Here is a 20,627-nt window from a genome sequence, read left to right on the forward strand (position 1 = left end):
GTGGAATTGCTGGATCATATGGAAGCTCTATGTTTAGGAGGTCAAGAAATCTCCACACAGCTCTCCATAGTGGTTGGACCAGTTTGCACTCCCACCAACAGTGCAGGAGAGTTCCTTTTTCTCCACATCCTCGCCAACATTTGTTGTTGCTAGTTTTTTTAATATGTGCCATTCTCAATGGTGTAAAATGGTATCTCATGGTAGTTTTGATCTGCATTCCCTGATTACAAGTGATGTTGAACATTTTTTCATATGCCTGTTGGCCATTTGCATTTCCTCTTCAGAGAAGTTTCTTTTTAGCTCTTCTGCCCATTTTTTGACAGGATTCTTTTCTTTGTTTTTGTTGAGTCTCGTCAGCTCTTTGTAGATTTTTGTGATCAGTCCTTTATCATTAGTGTTGTGTGCAAAAATGTTCTCCCAGTCGGTGGGGTTTCTCTTTGTTTTTGTTATTGTCTCTTTTGCTGTGCAGAAGCTCTTTAATTTGATGTAGTCCCAGCTGTTTATCTTTGCCTTCACTATCACTGCTTTAGGTGATATGTTTGTAAAGATGTCTTTGATGTGCACATCATGTAGTGTTTCGCCTATATTTCCTTCTATGTATTTTATGGTTTCAGGTCTTATGTCTAGTTCTTTAATCCATTTTGAGTTGATTTTTGTGTATGGTGTTAGGTAGTGGTCAAACTTCGTTCTTTTGCATGTAGCGATCCAGTTTTCCCAGCACCATTTATTGAACAAACTTTCTTTGCTCCAATGTATATTCTTTGCTCCTTTGTCAAAGATTAGTTGACCATAAATCTGTGGGTTTATTTCTGGATTTTCTATTCGATTCCATTGGTCTGTGTGTCTGTTCTTGGTCCAATACCATGCCGTTTTGATGATTATGGTTTTGTAGTATAGTTTGTAGTCTGGAAGTGCTCTATTCCCTTCTTTTTTTTTTTTTCAGGAGAGCTTTGGCTATTCGGGGTTTTTGGTGATTCCATATGAATTTCATCAATAATTGTTCTATTTCTTTGAAGAATGACATTGAAATTTTTATTGGATAGCATTGCATCTGTATAGTGCTTTTGGTAGGATGGCCATTTTAATAATGTTTATTCTTCCAATCCATGAGCAGGGGATGTCTTTCCATTTCTTTGTGTCTTCTTCTATTTCTTTTAACAGTGTTTTATAGTTTTCTTTGTATAGGTCCTTTACTTCTTTTGTTAGATTTATTCCCAACTATTTGATTTTTTTTGTTTCAATAATAAAAGGGATGGGTTTTTTATTTCTTCAGAGTTATTGTTTGTGTATAGAAGGCTACTGACTTTTTTGCGTGTTGATTTTGTATCCTGCCACTTTACTGAACTGATTGATGAGTTGAATTAGTTTTTCTGTGGAGTTTTGGGGGTTCTCTATGTATATTATTATATCATCTGCAAATAGTGATAGGCAAAAGCAATATTGTAATAAGATATATCTGTGATTTCTATTTATGACCGTCGCAGATACCTTCATTACAAATGAGTCAATGTTGTCTGCATTCATGATGGAAGTAAATGTAAATTTCAGTTAAAAAGTAGCACAGTAAAGCTGTAACTTTTTTGTCTGAGTTATAAATTTCAGATAAGAGATAATTGTTCTAAATGTTTTCATATAATTGATACATCTTAGATAATATTCAAAATAAATTTGGAATAAAATTTATGGTCAAATGATATTAACTGTAGGGAATTTTTAAATTAAGTTTTTATTAATTGGAAAATAAATCACAATTTTAGCTATAATTAATTTATTTTATTATCCTGAGAGACAGTATCGAGGAGAGGTTGGATTGGGAGTCCAACTGTCTGCCTTCAAATATTGTCTTCACTATCTAGTGGTTGCATAATTTGGGAAAGTCACTAGAAGTAAGTACTTAATTTAATTAATATTTTTTCACATTTAAAATAGATATAGAATAATTCCAACTTCATATGACTGCTTGGATAATTAAATGAGATAATATATGTTCGAATGCCTACTCTAGTGCAGGGCCGAGTAAAATACTTAATGAAGGCTGCTTTTCCTTTATCGTGGTTACCATCCAGAATCTAGGCATTGTGTTACATACAGAGGATACCAATACGATGGTGTCCTTAACACTCTAGCAGGGAAGATAAGCATACAATAATTTTTTTTAATGGTGTGATAAGTGCTATCATAAATCTTGTCCAAGATGTGGGAGCAGAGAGAAAGGAGTGATCCATTCTAGCTGGAGAATATGGAGTGACTAGTGGGGAAAAGGTACACTTTTCTAGAGAAGTTGACACTTGTGCTGAGTGTTGAAATGGAATGCAAGACCAGCTTGGTAGGTTTTGCTAAAGGTCCACCATCACCACCCTCACTATGTAAGTATGGGCAGACTGATGCTGGAGAGGGAGAGTGGTAATGAGGATTTCTTTGACGAGAATTGGCATAATGTTATAGTTTTCTCATTTCTTCTCCTGTTCCCATTTAAGTCAAGTCAGAGAGATTTAGAGCACCTGGTGTGTGGTGCCCAGTTCTACTCTAAAAATGTCTAAAGGCCAGAGACATCCTGGGGCAGAGTCTAAAGAGAAGCAGCCTGTGCTCCAGTGTTTCAAAGTGCTGAGTGTTTTCCATGGGACAAGAATGAACATTGGAGAGTTTACCTGGGCATAATTCAATTTCAAAGAATTATGCTCCCTCCTGGCTCTTTAAACAATTACTCTTCTGAGATAGCCTCCCTACTTTAAAATTCCTAAACTTAATGCTATAGAAAAAGATGTTTAGCAGAGGAAACAGCATCAGAAGCCTGACATATGCCAAGGGAACATAGGAAGCAAAATCATACAAAGCTCAGTCAGTCCTTTAAGCTTCCAAAAATTTTCCATCTTCTTCTCTGAACTATATACCCTTTCCTCACCCAGACTGATGATACCAAGCATCCTTAGCTGTGTATTTGACATATTCCACAGCCAGAAATCTCCTGCAATTACCTTACCCTTTTGGAAGATGTCTTTTAGTCAGTTCCTTAGCAGCCTGCTCACCAGGCAGCTGAAGGTGGGTCTTGTGGGGGATACGGGACGACCAGAAAGGAAGCCAAAGGCAATTTCTTTCCCCTGAGCTTCTTCCCTGTGAAAGGCTGTTTCTTAATCCAGATTAAAGACTATGAGGAACAAAGAACAAAAGCCACAACAACACTGAACTTAATTTTAAGCACAAGCTTCTGTCCCCAAGAACTATAGTCTGGTGTCTAAAATTATCTCACTCTTGCTGGTAATAAATATTGAAAGCATAAAAAAAAAAAGAAAGCAACACAGAGAAGAAAAGGAAGAATGCAAGGTCTTAGATCATTTGTGAAAATGGATACTCAGTCTTTGAATAATTAAAGATTTCCAATTTGTAGGATATTAAAGAAATCCCTAATCCATACTTACGTTTGAGCATTTCATTACTAATCCAGAATATTAAAATTTTATCATAATTGTTATGGACAATTCTGCCAAAGAATTTCACTTACTGAGTGGATTATATATAAAAATAAAGGAAATGCTGAATTATAGAATACTATACATTGAATATTTAATAAATTAATCCTCATGCTGATAGTAGAGGGGCATGTCAGCACTTAATGCTAGTTAATACTAGTGATTTGAAAGAAAGTTAATGCCTTGTTTTATACTTCAAATTAGAAGCACAGAAGAATCATAATCAAGGTTAAAATCATTCTTTTAAAAAATTGGTAATTATGTATAGTTAAAGGAGAAGAAAGAAGATTGAAGCTTCGTTAGAATTGACTCAGATTTCCTTGGTCATTAAACATGAGTTTATTCATGTCACATTTGGTCCTTCTTTCTAGGTCTTACTATTTTCTTTCATATTTGTCATATAATTTTGAATTGTACCAGATTCTTTTTGTGTGCTCAGCAGTAGATTTTGTCTCCAAAATTATTCCATATCATTTCTTTAAGAATCAGATAATACTGACAAAGGAGAAAAAAGGAAACAGGGAAAGAGGGGAACAATGAGAGAAAGGAGTGGAGAGAAGCACAAAAAGAAAAGTAGGGCCTGGAAGAGGATAACCAAACACCATTTGTTCATTTTGACATAACTGGTAGACTCTAACTTTTCAATATAAAATATTTAAAAGTGAACCCCTAAATTTACTATGGTGGTAATAGGAGGTTTCCATTCCTGTGTAACTAAAACAATGCTATGCAGTCATTGATTAGGACAAAAACACTTAGTTTTAAACTTTTGAATGTTACACAATTTACATTGACTTAAACTAGATTCAGCATAGAGATAATATAAGTTAATTTTTAAACACAATTCAATGTTTTTTTCTTTCAGCCTAGTTGAATGATGTTTGATAGAGAGAAAAAAAATTAATTGCTGAGGGGAGAACATACTGATGGTACTTTGGAAGTTTCTGCACAGGGACTTTTCCAGGAATTGAGCAGGGGATTCTTAGACAGGTAGAAAAAGGAGGTGGTGAAGAAGTTTGTCTCTGTGACTATTTACATCTAGCTAGTTTATATCTGTTTTAGGTTTACTATTTTGCTCAGATATTCTGTAAGGATCACATAATGTTAATAAGGACATATATAAGAGTCAGTTCCGATGGCAGGATTCCCACTCCTAGTTGTTTGGCCTGCATTTATCTGAAAAATCCAATTTCAGCCACATTGGCTGTAATTTTCTCACCTCAAGGGTATTATGATGAAAAGAGATTAATATAAATAGAGGACATTGCTTTAAACCCTACACTTCATTGGTTTGATAAAGTTTGAGGAAAGTGGGAATAACTCAAGTGTGTTAAGGATCAGTGATCTCACATTTATAAAGCATAAAGCTTATTAGTGGCCTTGAAGAGAAAAGAGTATGTATGATGACAAAAACATCATTAATGTGGTAATATCCAAATATCTTACTAACATTGTTTTCAGACTCAGACCATTACATTTCATATTAAAATATGATTTTAAAAAAAGGTAGTTATGAAAAAGACCTTGGAACTAGACAAAGCTTGAAAACAGTGAATATACTTGTGAAACTGCATATAAAAAATAACCATATTTTAGGGTACTTTTCCCAGATAATAAGGGCAAAGTTAGGCTGTAATGACAGTAGCCATTGAAATTTAATTGGGGGCTGAGCATTTATTAGGCACTATTCACTTCCTTTCAATATATTTCTTATCTTAGTAATGCTCATGAAACTTTTCTTCAACAAACGCCATCTTAGTCTTGTTTTATTGATAAAGAACCAACAAACCAAAAATTCCACAGAGTGTACCTGCGTGTGTAAAGAGAACAGAATACAAAAAAACTGGATGGTAGATCAGCAAATCTACATCCCAATGCGAGGATGTTGAAAATTATTTTGTAGACACTGAAGATTAGAAAGCTTATAAAGTTGATATAACAGAATAGACTCAAATAGGCAATTAGTGAGGCTTAAGGGATTCTAAAATAACAAGCTATGTTTATTTTCTTAGCTCACTACTACATGATGTACTGAAAAGTTTTTAAACTTTTCCATTCTGTGCATGACAGAATGGACTTAGCTTTGGGCAACTTCTGTCTCTGAGTCAAATAGACTGCAGGGAGCTTACATCTTGATTGCCTGTATATATTTTGTCACTGCTTGAAGCACAAGTAAAATAAACACTAAGAAGAAATAATAGTAAAGGTAGTAATATTTTTGACACATTGACAGCAGCTATGCTTTCTTTGGATAGATGAATTTAACATGGATCTTAGATATCTTTTTAAAGTTAATTTCTTTTCATTTCAAGACAAAAAGTTCTCAAAAAGCAGTCAGTACTCTTCTAGCCCTTAGCTGGTGACAGTAAACTATTTGGTTTTAAATAATATGGCTTAACTGTGGCTGTCAGTAAAATAGAGCCTTAACCATACCACAGGCACCCATACCGGGTACCACAGGCCACAGAAAAGCACTTAATAGTTGTGATAATCAGATTTGTGAAAACTAAGCACCAAGAGTGTCTCACTATTTATAGGAGTGCTATAACCATTTGCAAACCAGAGAATATAATGATATGTCTTAACTTGTCTGTTTTTAAATTTGAATTTTGTAAACTTTTCAAAGTAAGATATTTTTGGAGTTTATGGAAGCCCAGGTAAATCTAAGATAATCAAATATAATATTCATTTATTTGTTCATTCAACACTGAGTGATACCAAGTGCTAAGCACCTGCTCGGTCAGAGGGATGTCCTTGATTGAGTCCATTACTGCCTGTAAGTGCTCAGCTAAGATTGGAGATAATCCTAATGTGTTGAGTATTATTTTCTCAAAACTTTAAAAATGAAACAAGCACCTTCCTTCTATAAGACAGCTCTCTAATTTCTTGATGGTGATGCCATAATCTTTTAAAGAAACTCCTTGCATGTAACTCATAACAAATGTGAGCAATTTGTGTAGTCACAGAACATTAAATGTTACAATAAAGAGAACTTTGCAACTCCTGGAGAACTGAAAGACTCGGAGCCCTGAACTGTACCTAGAGTTTGGATCTTCAGTGCCACAGACTGAAGGCACCTCATATTCTTCCCCCTCTTCATAGTCCATTTTCCCATAGTTTTTCAGAGGAAGAAACTCATGCCTAGCAAATCTAAGCGAGCCCATGAAACTTGAAGCAGCCAGGACTTTCTTTTTATCCTCAGACGTTTCGAGGATTTAATGAATGATTCCCCTCTATCCCTATCTCAGGTAGGAAAGCTGTATAGAAGTGACTATTTTAGGATTTGAGGAATGTTATTTTGTACCCTTTCAGTCAAACTTAAATAACTTGTACGCAGAAGGAATGATGACAACAGATGATGGATAGCAAGGTCCTCTAGGTCCTCAAGGAAGCCTGCTAGAACAGGCCCCCGTTCTCCTTAGGCCTTAGGTGAACCAAGTTTCCGTTTAATTCTTCCCAATCACTTTGCGCATTAGAAGGGAAAAAACTACAGATCCCAGGATGCATCTCTCCCTCCTGGCACCTGCTTAGTTCTGTCATCTCCTCATTGCATTCTGGGAAGTGTATTTTCTTTCGAATTCATAATTAACACTGTCTAGGAAACCACGCCAATTGAGGGTTACACCCTCTATTGGCCCGCCCTCTCCATTAACCCCGCCCTGGGTTGCTAAGGAGATGAGAGACGCAGAATCTTGGTTAGTGTTGGCAGCTGGAGCAGCACAAGTGCAGAGGGAAATCCTCTGAGATCTTTACCTGGAAAGCCGCCATGGAGAATTATGACAGCTGCCAAGAATGGTGCAGCAGTAATCAATACTGGCTTGAGCTTGGACCTACCGACTTACTGGAGCGTAAGGGCTCCCTGACCCTTCGTTCCCATCACAAGAAATACTCGAAGCCTGTGTTGGTGTCTTCCTGGTGAGAGAGCTCTCCGCAGTTCCTGGGAGCTGGGAGAGGGAGAAGGAAAGAGATAGGGAAGTAGAGGAAAGGGGAGTAATATGAGGGAAAAGGTAGCGAGCAGAGAATAAGCAGAAGAGAATGAGAAAAAGGGAAAGCAGAGCAAGAAGGGGGAAAAGAAGTAAGAAAAAAGATGAGAGAAGTGGGATAGGAGACGAGAGAGAAAAATGAAAAGGAAACATTTCAAAGAGATAGAGAGGGTGGGAGTGAAAAAGTTGAAACAGTAAGGAGATAGGAGAACCCTCCAACAGCATCTCTCAAGCTGACACTAAGACCTGCTGCAGCCAGTAACCTGGCCACCGAGATCATAGATCCACCCATATGGAGGAGGACAGAGTGGAGGGTATTTGCAGAGGCCTAAAGATCACATCTCTGAGATAAGTATTTAGTCCTAAAAGGAAGGGGAACAGCAAGAAGATGTTTGTTCAGAGAATGGTCACTGGGGCTTCCATTTCTTGTGGAGGGTGGGGCAGTGGGGCACACTGAGTGACTTGGAAAAGGTTCCTAAACAAATCCTATGCTACTAGGGACTTTTCTGGCCAGAGATAGCCAACTATTATCTCAGTGGGCAAACCAGGAGATTTCAGATAAAAATCCAGGATTGCATCTTCTCTTGAAAAGTTGAAATGCCTGTCAACAGAAGTTTTTATTCCTTCGGGCAACTGAATGTACTTGAGCTAAATGATGAGACCTTAAGATGAGAGTTCTCTTTCGGTAATTTCACTCATGTAAGTTCTTGCCTGACCCCAAGGGGCATTTGATTTATCTCCTCTCCCTTAGACCCTGGGCTTTGAATTCCCATAGAGATTCTGTTTTGTTAAATAATGCAGTCACCGATAGCAAAACTATGACATAAAACTGGGAGAAAAATGGAGACTTGTAGGGCATTTAAAATGTTTTCCTCTTGGTCAGTTTTCTTCGCTATACTGTTGACAATTATTTTTAGAGTATTTGGATGATTCTGGGGAAGAAGGAGAGAAATGAAGTCTCTATTCTGGTCCCATTTATACTTTTGTCTTTGAAAACGGATGATTTTGACTCTTACCCTAAGACTAAGCCTACTATTTGATGTCATTTATTTGTGTAATATATGTGAGCCCTGAAGCTTCTGTCTTACAAAATTTCTATCGTCTACACACTTTTCTAGAAGTCCACTCCTTACTTCTACTTTTCCTTTCTAAAATTGACTCAGAATAGTTTGAACTCAGTGTGAGGTTATATAGATTTAGCACCTAAAAGTACATTGGGAAACAGAAAACTCTCTTTAAATCCCATACAGTGTTTACTCATACCCTTAAGCGAAAATATTTACTCCATAAGTATTTAGGTCATAATGTAAATGTAAATAATATGAATATACTAGAAATTGAAGAGTGAGACCATTTTCAAGCAGACATTGCTTCTACTTTCTTTGGCACTATTGCTTTGGAAGTTGCCATGTGGATATTGTAGACATCAATGGCAAAACCACAGAAGAGCATAAATGAGGAGATGAGGAACTTGGTAGAGGAAAAGGGTGGTATAAAACTGAAAGCCATTCTGGAGAGAGTTTTCATGCTATTGGTTTTAAAAAGAAGGTTTGGGAAGAGGAAGAATTAAATGCAATCCATGTGCACGTGCCGTGCACTTTGCTCCATGTTGGAGACACAGAGATGATAATTTGAATAAAGCATTTAGCCTGGCACATAGTCAGCAGTCAACAATATATGGTAGCTAATGTTATTTATTTAGGATAACAGAGTTTAAAAGTTTGGGTATCAACTCTGTAGCTATGTGATGTGTTAAATGATGACTGCTCTAGATATGTTTTACAACTGCTAAATAGGATTGCTGTAAGATTAAACAAGGTATTGTATGTGAAACAGTTTTTTTTTAGCATAACCTGGCACATAACATGCACAGAAAAGAAGATATACACACACACACATGCACACACACTGTCATTGATCTCAAGGAATTCTGTAGATCAATAAAAGAGAATGTCAAAAAATTCAGTATACTCTGATTTGTATAAAGTGGAGGCAGGAGAAGGAGGTGTGTGTTTGTGTGTGTATGTGTATGTGTGTGTGTTTCAAGGGAAGAATAGGAGCTCCATAGGTATACAAAAGAGAAAAGGCAAGTACAATGAAGTAGGAAATAGCACTACAGGGAATATGTGTAATTTGGCAAATACAATTGATCCTCATTGTTCATGGATTATGAATTTGAGAATTCACCTACATCCTAGAATTTATTTCTTGCCCAAGTCAATACTCACAGCTCTTTCTGAAAAAAATATATCATGACTTTTCCAACAACCCAGTAGTTTAAACATTTGGGTGATACCTGTCTTTCTCTTTATGTAGCATATAATACCAGTCTGATTACCCAAAATAGTTGTTAGAAGTATCTCTGGTCCATTACCAAGGAATCATCTTTTCTCTGAAGCTGGAGTGGGAGATTGAGAACTATATCAGCTTCATCACACCTTGATGTTTCTGAGTGAGAGACTCTTCTAGACATTATCTTTCTCTATTCAATCCTAAAGTATCTATGGTACCATAAGATGGTTCCACTAGAAATTCTGAATCAAGGGCCTCCCTGGTGGCCTAGGAGTTAAGTCTCAGTGCTATCACCTCTATGGCCTGAGGTCAATCATGCCAGGGAGCTAACCCACACATGGTGCAGGAGACCTTGCATGTCTCACCCCCTGCTCCCCTCAATAGTGCATTTCAGTAGATCCATCTGTTCTGCTTCCCACTCTGTCTATGGTGAATCCTCTTACCTCCACACCTATACAAAAATAATATTAAAAAAATTCTGAATCAAGTCAAAATATTCTTTGGGATATCTTGCCATTCACTGGAATAATGAAATTCTATGAACCAGAACAGTTAGACTTTCCCTGAACAAATTCTCCGGTGTAAGTCTAGTTCTTATATTTTTACTTATTTGTTTATTTGTTTTTACTCATCTCTTCCTTGGCAAAGTTGTCATCTGGTAATGAGTGATGACAATTTAAAGCAAAAAATTAATTCAAATCTCCATGGAGACATTTCATGCTCTGGTTTCCATGGTGACATTTAGAGTTTTAAGGGCTCAGGTTAATTTTATTTAATTGTAATTTCAATTATTTTTCTCTCCTTAAGCCCTAAAACAAAGAGTCTGGGCATTTTGCTGTCCTCCATACTGAATCTCATCATAGGAAAAAAACAGAAAGAGATGAGAAAGAAAAATAAAAGTGCTAATTTTGGAAAGGGAACTTCACAGTGTTAAAGATCTTTATACAAAATCATTTGCGAGGAAGATAGAAACTAAAGAGCTTTCTGGGACACTCTTCAGACTTAGACCCTCCTGTGCTATTTCAACAGGGAGTTCATATGTATTTCAGGCACTCAAGAGTCTAAGGAGAACCCAGTTTCAAGGCACCAGAATATCATTACATTGCACTTAAAAAGAAAATAGAGATGAATTTTCTAATTTGCTGTACTATTGTTTCTACATTCAATAGACAGTTGTCTTGGGAACTAACCTGGAATATTTTGAGTCCTTCTGAAGACCAAGCTAGAGTTACACAGATGTTCTCCCAGCAACCTAATCTTCCCCCTTCTCCAACAACCTCAAAACCCAGGACACAAAGCCAAAGAGGAAGGGAATACCTCTTAGTTTATATGCCACAGTCTGCCTCTTTATTGAAATACATAGAAGCCTTTCCTCCCTTTAATAGTTCACACTTTCAGTTGAAAACGTACTCTTATTTTGTGCACATTTAAATAAGTTTGGTTTGTTTTTAATTAGAGGTACCCTTGTTTTACCCATGTTAAAATTTTGACAACATAGGATTTCTCCCCTCGGGTGTGGTCACCATAGCTCTCCCACCACCAACACACCCATGTCCTCCATCATAATGCATTGTGCTCTTTCCTCCCCCACCCCCTATTCCTTCCTCCCCTTCCCTCTTTGATACTGAAGAACTATGGTCAGTTTTCAATCGTTTGTTTTAAAATTTCTTTGTCTGACCTTTGTTCAATTTCTCCATCTTCCACAAATAAGTGACACTGTCCAGTATTAATCCTTCTTCTGGCTTATTTTGCTTAGCATAATCCCTTCCAGCTCCATCCATGTTGCCACAGATGGCATGATCTTTTTCATCTTTTTGATGGCTGAGTAGTATTCCATTGTGTATATATACCACATCTTCTTGATCTATTCACCTTTTTGGGCACTTAGTTTGTTTCCATATCTTAACTATTGTAAACAGTGCTGCAATAAACGTGAGTGCAAGCTTCCTTTCTACTTAGTGTTTTTGTGTTCTTTGGGTAGATATGTAGGAGTGGGATTGCTGAATTGTATGGCAGACCCATTTTCAGTCTTTTGAGGAACCTCGGCACAGCTTTCAATAGGGTCTGGACTAGACCACATTACCACCAAAAGTTTAATATGACTGCTTTTTCTCCATACCTTTACCAGCACTTGTTGCTGAAGCCTCTTAGAAGTAAAAAGGGAAAATCTCAGGACAAGGGTTAAGGATACAGTGGGTGGTCAGTGCTTATCAGGGAAATGAGCAGGTAGAAAAACCACACAAACAAAAAGGCACTGCAGACCAGCACTTTATATTTTATACTTTATAAAGATCCTGAGGTAAGAACTGCAGGATAGCACAAATCTATAGTAAAGCCAGTATTGATTTTCACAGCCATGCTCCTAAAGCAACAAGAAGACACTGAAGCATGTCTGTTTGCCTCAGTGTAAGTGAACTTAGAGGAAGGGTCTAACACATTTGACTTCTGGTCAGAATAACAGAGAATATAAAAGTAGGAGCTATACTTGTGTTCTTTCTATTTGCAGCGACTTACCAGGAACTGACAGGTAGTAAGGATTTTGAGTTATATAGGAACTAATATTTATAATTTAGAGAGGCATTTTTATTTCCTAACTCATATTAAAAAAGAAAAAAGTCTCTAACCTTATAATATTGTGAATCCATTAAGATGAGGTAATAGTAGACCAGTGTCACTGCTTTCTAGTGAGCAGCAGCTAGAAATTTGCATACAACACAGATGCATAATAACATTTTGTAAAGTTGATTTTCATGAACTTTTTTCATAGTTGGTTACTGGAGAAAGCTTGAAACATGCCTATTTTAGGGTATTTCTATCTTTTTTAGTTTAAATAGCTGATTCAAAGTTAAAATAGTCTCAGAATAGTGCTCACTCTCCATCTGTGAGGGACTGAGGTTATGTGGTATTTTGGTGGTGGGGAAGTGAGGTCCTATAATCTATGTGTGGGTCCTTGTTCTAGCTCATTTCATACTTTGTCCAGCTGTGAATTTGTGATTAGTCCAATCAACTTGTTGAGGACCTAAAATCTCTGCTTAAAGACTCAGTTCCTCTGGCTCTTTATGGCATGGCAAATTCCCATGAAGTGTTGGCCACCCCCAACCACTGAGGTAGGGATTCCTTATGGCTTCCCAGCAGTTGATCCATGGACACTAAGCTCTGCTCCCATCAATGCCTCTTAGTAAGGGTGAATATATGCTGGGTGTGTATAGGATAGTTTATTCACATTGGTCTGAGACTTATTAATGGCACTTCTTTAACTTTCTAAAGTGTCCTGCTTTAAAAGATAAATTACAAGATTGCTGTTCCTGTGTTATATATATAGTAGCTTCTGGGACTTGTTTATGGAAGCTTTGGAAATTTAGACAACCTTTTACTTCTCAACAATGCCTGAATTTCTTTTTTTTTCTTTTTTTTTTTAAAGATTTGTTTATTTATTTATTTATTTATACAAGCACTGGGTACAGTCAGAAGCGCGGGAGGGTGAGAGAACTCACCAGAGCCAGAGCGGGGAGCAGAGCAGGCAGAAGGACCAAAGTACACTGCTGAGGGGAGCAGCGGGTGGCAGGAGAGGTCTGCGCGCCATGTGGGACCCTCTTCTGGTGGCCGGGGAGCAGCCGGGGATCGAACCAGCGCTGCAGAGGCTGCGGGCAGCTTCGCAACCCAGCGCTCAACTGCTGCTCCATGGGGGAGGCCCTACAATGCCTGAATTTCAACAAAAATATTTCTCTCATGACCCAAAAACTCCATTTTGATAGACATAAATTAATCAGCAATGCTGTATTTTTCTTCATACTTCTAGCAAAAAAAGTACTAATACTTCTCAAAGCAAAGGTGGCTGGTTATTTTAAAGGGAATTCAATAAAGAAAAGTGCAAAGATTAATATCTGAAAGTATAGTCTCACTATAAATAAAAAAGAGAAAAGTACAGTGTAATGGGCTCTCTTTTGTTAAACATTATGTTTATATATGTTGAAAAAAGACCTAAAGGATGATATTCACCATATAATAGAATATATTACTAAGTGATAGATTTATGAATTATTTGATCTTTTCCTTTTTTTCTTTTTTTTCCATTTCTACATTTTCCATAATGGGTGGTGATTTTTTTACAATAAAAATAAAGAAAAAATACTCAAAAATTTTGATATCCTTTTCTATAGCTTTTCCCCAAACATTCTCTGATCAGAATTTAGACACAATACTTCATCTCTCTCATAGTCTGAGTCACTCTTAATGGTTTATTATGAGTCTTTTTAAAATATCTTTTTAATTGCTAGTTTATGTTGGGGAAAAAGGGTGATGCTATTCACATTCGTTTGGTTTAACCACCCTTTCATTCTTGTCTGTGTTCTATAATGGTAGATCCTACGCGATGGTTATTTTTAATCTAGTCCTACAGTCTTGTTCCTCAACATACGCACACACCCACAACTGCTTTTGAATGTAGTAGTTTGGGGATAGGGGTGGAAAGCACCTATTTTCTGTTTTTCAAGATGAAATCCAGGTGACTCTAACCTTTTATTCTGATTGTATTTTTTCTTTCAATGCTATTCTCTTTTAGGAAATTCAATCAAATTCCTTTTCTGAAAAGCAGTAGTTATAGAATTGTTGTGCCTTGACCTTTGTATGAGATTTTGCTCAACTTAATTGACTTTGGCCAAAATGAAACAGTTTTGCTTGCAAAATGAATCCTTTTAAGGTAGGCATTACAGAACAGGCATTTCTCTGTATGGATGCACTTGGATTAGAAAGATTATTGCTGTGTACAAGTCTCTCACCTGACACAAAGCCCCGTACCATTGAAAACATGTCCCACACTAGCCAAAGGAACATCAGAGCCCCCTCCTCCTTCTCATGCTTCTGTGGTCTTTCCTTTCAAAGATAAATATAAGCACTTTTTCACCAAGCTTTCTTTCTCTTATTAATGTTCTAAGTAAGGATGTGGGAGGCATGGAGAGTGGATATGAGAAGAATGTGGGCTTAGTGACATTTTGGTAAGGAGAGGTTCAGTCAATGGGCACTGGTATACTCACGCTCAGGGTTTTTATTAACACTGGAATTAGTATTGTTAAACTTCTTTGAGTTGCCCATTCAACTTGCACTAGCCCAAAGAAGCAAGAGACTACAGGTAAAAAGAAAGGCAGAAATGCCTTTGGGAACAAGAGATACAACAGGTCTCACTTTATTTTTCCTTTCTCCTCCTTTTTGTGTGTTTGCTTTGTCTCTTCGTTGAAGACTATAGGAAATATGATTGCTGCAGTTCTAGAACATATACTTTATATCTTCATCTCACAAAGAAAGGTTGGTTGTAAGGTATTTTCAGTTCTGAATTAAAATAATAAAACAGCCCAGGGTAGATGCTCATCCCTTGGTCAAGTATCCCCTTGGGTTACTTTGACTGTGAAAAGTTATATAGAAATATGGTAATATTTCTCAATAGCCATGGGAAAGGGTGGACATACCCAGGAGAAAGAAGACATCCTGGATTGGTAATACTATATATCTCTACTATATCACATTCTGTTCTATGGATGCCTGCTATCTACTATGGCTATACAAGGATATTAGTGTGGAAAATGAATACAAAATGCCAAGTACCCAATTTTATAGCAAAAATTTAGAATATAACTGATTAACATGTTGAGAATTTCTTATGTTAGCTAATTATTTTTACTTTAAACTCCCACCCAGCATATACCAAATACAGCATATACATCCCAACCGGTATATACCAAATACAGTTTTTAAAAAAACTGATCTTATATGTAACTGGCAGAAAACAAATATAATCTCTGTGTAGAGATTATATGAACGTAGTTTATGGTGCTTTGAAAAAGTTATTTTTGAATAAATTTTAACATTGTATCACTGTTTTTTGATAAACACTAATATTTTACTAGTGTTTCCTTTTATTTTGAAACACAGTCACACTTTATTCATCACACTGGATTTTCTTTATTTTGATTTAACTAAGTTTGATACATTAAAAAAGCAAACTAATTGACAGGAAAATGATGATGTTTCTTCTGTAAAATATTAGCTCCCCAATCAGATTGTTCTAAATTCAATCAAATGAAAGAATTAATATGATATTTATATATTACAAAGAATTTAGACTCCTTTTATAAAAAGTGGCAGGAAGAATATTTTGAAATTAAAATGTATGAGTTTTGTCAAAATTTTTTAAACACTTAGAAAAACAGAGATGCTCAGCTAGGAGCCAGGAGCATTAAATCAGCTTTTTTTTTTTTTAAGATTATTTTATTTATGCATACAAGAGCTGGGGTGTAGGCCAGAGGTGCTAGGGGGATTGATAGGATTTTACCAGAGACAGAGTGGGGAGCAGAATACTCTGCTGGTGTATCTACTGAAATTCACCACTGAGAGGAGCAGCGGGTGAGACAGGAGAGTTCTGCTGCACCATGTGGGTTAGCTTCCTGGCTAGGGATTGATTTCAGGCCACAGTGGCTGCCAATAGCTTGGTAGTGCTGAGACTTAAACCCCTTGTGCCACCAGAGAGGCCCCTAAATGAGCTTTTAAAAAAAATCACTATTTTTCTAAATGAAGAGCTCTGTTTTGAATGACATTTCTTTAAAAAAATTATTTATTGGGCCATTGCTGTGTTAGGTACTCAGCTGGGCCTGGGATATGACAATGAATGAGACACACATTCTGCCCTTAGGAAGGAGGAAATCTTATAGATGTATACTATCTATAGACATCAATGTCTGTATATTTGCCATTGCTCTTTATATTCCTTGGCTTTATATGTGATCTTTACAATTATTCTTTTGGCCACACCTGCAATGTGTATTGTAGAATATACTCTCTTGAATCAACATTCAAGATGGTTGGCTTTCTCAGTTCATTTCCTCTTCCCCAAAGTGTTGGAGGTCAAATGATACTTTAAATATTGAACAATATTTAAATATTTATTTTCAAATGAGGGTTTCTATTATATTTGGAAATACAGTTCTCAAAAATTTAGTTTCCTATTTATTTCATTCAGTTAGTTGCTAACCTTCCTCTCATTTCTTTCTAGACATAGTTCTCAGACTAGGAATTTTTATTGTTTTCTCCTCTCACCACCTTGAATGTCACTTTGAAATTGTTGTAGTTATAGAAATCACAATCTCTAGATATTTCTCTTTGGCTAGCTCTAAGCAGATATTTGCCCCAGTGCAACTTAATTTACTGGAAAGATCTAACAATAGGATGACTTTTGCTGCAAGACTGAACTTTAATGGACTTTGACTCAGTCTTTCTCAGTTTTCTCTTACTGTTTGGGATATAAAAGTTGTTGACTTTTCGAGAATTACAATGGTCCACATTCTGAAATCTTCTATTTATAATCTTGTAAGATAGCCAGTTCCCATCAACACCCCACCACCTTCGCAAAACAACAAATAAAAATTCACACACAGAACTGATGAACTATTTTCCAGTCTCTGCCAATCTTCCCAAGTAGACTTTTTTTACCTACTCTGGCTATCAAATGTTTGGCTTTTTTAACCTTTGGTATCAGTTTTCTTGTTGTCTTCTGCCTGGTCTCTAAACCAATCCCTGTCTTTTAGATTTTTGTTATAATAGTACTCTCTTCACTTCCTGTATGAATTTCTATGTTAGAATAGACTAGAACATAAACTATGATAACACACAACTCCAAAAATCGCAGTGGCTTAACACATAAAGATTTGTTTCCTGCTCACACAAAGTATGTCATAGATTTTTGGTGGCAGATGGGCTTTCCTTCACATAGATAATGTGGGGCTCAGAGTCACTCACTGAGTCTTTAGCATCAGTTGCTCTTGCAGGGGAGGAAAGAGTTGAGAACTTTCACTGTCTGAGCCCTGAAGCAACACATTTTTGCTCATTTTTTTCTTTTTTTTAATATTTTATTTTATTTTATATAATTCTTAAATCATTTTTCATTTTTGCACAATGTATGCATTTTCATTTTGGTTATATTCCCCATACAATTCCCACCCCCCTTATTTTGGCCCTAATCCATCTTCTCCCTCCCCCCTGCCCCCCATAGTGTGTGTCTGGTTTATAGTTACTTGTTGATTTTGATTTTTTCTTTATTATAATTAGTCTTTTTCCTGGTCCCTTATTTAGGATTTCTAAATTCCTTCTAAGAGTGATACCATCCAAGATATATTTATTTATGCATGTAAGAACTGGGGTGTAAGCCAGAGGTGCAGGAAGTGAGAATATCCACCAGAGACAGAGTGGGGAGCAGAACCGACAGATGTACTGAATATACTGCTGAGGGGAGCAGCAGGCGAGACAGGAGAGGTCTGCTGCGCCATGTGGGTTGCTCCCTGGCCAGCTGGGGATCGAATTCATGCTATAGTGGCTGGTAACAGCTTCATAGCGCTGTCTTTAACCTCTGCACCACCATGGAGGCCTGGCTCATATTTATTTTATTACCCAGATTCATTCAAATGGCCCCACTAACTGCAAGGGAGCTGAGAATTTTAATCTCCTATATTCCTAGGAAATAAGGAGAAATTGTGTTATTGAGCACAAAGTCTATTACACATGGAAGACTTTCTTGTAAAACATACCCCCTAGTTCATCTCTTGGTCTAGCCTTTCATCCCCCTAACCCTGAAACCATTGTCCATGTGCAATGTTGGCAAACACCCTTAAGGTATCAGTAGATTTGGAATTTTGAAATCCCTCTTACCCCTTTGGGTACAAACTTTTGTCCAAAAATTGGCTTGGAAATTCTCCATTAGATTTTAAGCTTTTAAATACTTAGATTTAAGAAAGTTGTGTATTTTATCATGTTCCATAGTTTTCAATGAGAGGGTTTATCTGCATAACCAGGAGACTATAATTTTGTTGACACTCTGATAGTTCCCCTCTCTGGGCAATATCATTACTGAGCTTTCTCACTACAGGATCATCTCTCAGCCCTTTCCATTTGTCTCTCCCTGGATCTTCACTGCTTTCAGTACTAATTTTGGAATTGTGACTTCTGATTTTGCCAAAAATCTAGTTTGTTTTTTACTTTTCCATTTTCTTTGCTGCTTTTGAATGATTCCTTGGATGAAAAGGGGAAAATGCTCATTCAACAGCTATGTTCATAATGAAAGACCATTAACTCTAGAGTCTGTTCGTGAAGAAAGACTTGTCCATTTGTTTCTAATGTGAATGAATGAAATGCTTTGAAACCAAAGACACTTATCTACTCAATATGCATTGCTTATGGATTCAAGGCAGTGTGAACTAAAATGGGTCTTAAGCTCACATGATATACTCATGATATTTTTCAAATTATTTAAACCAGAATATTAAGACCTTATGCATAGGAGCTTTCACAGGTAATTATGTGTTTGCTTTTATTTTTGAAAGAGGCAAATTGGTCTTCATGCTTCTCATGCCAGAGATGCTTGATTACAGAGATTACTAACATATGATATACTTTTAAAACTCTATCTCTCTTTAGTCCTATGGTTCCATCACCCAGTGTCTTTGGCCAGTCGATATAATCTGTTTCTGGAGGTAGGATTAAAGAAACACTAAAAAGTATCCTAGGAATTTCAAAAGAGAACATAAACAACTTGGACTACAATCAAACTAAAAAACTTGCTGCATGGTGAAAGAAGCCATAACTGAAATGAAAAAACATCCTACTGAATGGGAGAAAATATTTGCACACCATACATCTGACAAGAGTCTGATGTCAAAGATATACAAAGAACTCATAAACTCTACAGAAACAACACAACCCAATCTAAAAGAAACTAAAAGAACCAAACTAAAAGAACTAAACAAACACGTCTTTAAAGAATACATATAAACTGCAAACAAGCATATGAAAAAATGTTCACCATAACTTATTGTTAGGGAAATGCAAATAAAGACCACAATGAAATGAGATACCATCTAATACCTGTGAGAATGGCCCATATTGAAAAGACCAGAAATAACAAGTGCTGGTGAGGATATGGAAAGAAGGGAACACTCCTACACTGCTGGTGGGAATGCAAACTGGACTAGCCCCAAATGGAAAGCAGTGTGAATGTGTCACAAAACATTAAAGTGCATCTGCCATATGGCCCAGTAATTCTACTCCTAGGTATCTAGAAAATTAAAAAACACTAATTTGAAAGGAAAATTGCACTCCAATGTTCATTGCACTAATATTTATTATACCTAAATTATGGAAACAACCTAAGTGCCCAAAAAAAAAGATGAGTAAAGACGATGTGGTATATATACACAATGGATCAAAAAAAGAAAAACTAATGCCATTTGTGACAGCATGGATGGATCTGCAAGGGATAATGTTAAGTGAAATAACTTAGAAGGAGAAAAATAAATACCAATCACTAATATGTGGACTATAGAGTAACTAAACTAAGACTCAGATAAAAACAAGCTTAAAAAACTAACCCTTGAAAGCTGACTACAGAACAGAAGCACTCAGAGAGAGGAAGGACTGGGGAAGGGATTAAAAACAAAGAAGAATGGACTCTGGTGGTGGAATATGGGTGATTTGGTGGTGGGTACACTACAGTGGTAATACCTGATAGGGATATCCAGTAGTATCTCAATTAAATATAATTAAATGTAATTTTTTAAAAAAGAAGTATTCTAGGATTTGAAGGTAATGGATCTCCAATTGTTGAAATGGTAACAGAACATGCGCTGCTCTTGACTTGATTGGGACAGTCCTGTTTTCACTGCTCCTAGTCTCCCTTCAATTCCCTCTAAAAGTGTCTCAGGTGGGCTGATGAATTATAACCACTCTATTTATTACATGCTGCCCCTTCAGCACTTTTCCAAGTCATGTGTTTGACCATTAATCAGACAGACAGCATTTATTTAACATTTATACAGTTAAGATAGACATAGACTCCCACTGCAGTATT

The 20,627-nt window shown here is 36.6% G+C and overlaps 1 protein-coding gene across 1 annotated transcript in view; it reads left to right on the forward strand.

Moving 5' to 3' along the window:
• Positions 1 to 7,233: 7,233 nt before the first annotated feature.
• The window catches only part of CFAP95 (cilia and flagella associated protein 95), a gene marked incomplete at both ends in the record, with an annotated part of 52,056 nt that continues 38,662 nt past the window's right edge, over positions 7,234 to 20,627 (forward strand). The window contains 1 exon segment of the mRNA XM_084237781.1: positions 7,234 to 7,382. Coding sequence (XP_084093907.1) covers positions 7,234 to 7,382 — 149 coding nt within the window.

This window comes from Talpa europaea (assembly GCF_964194135.1).
Source record: "Talpa europaea genome assembly, chromosome: 7".
Taxonomy (NCBI): Eukaryota; Metazoa; Chordata; class Mammalia; order Eulipotyphla; family Talpidae; genus Talpa; species Talpa europaea.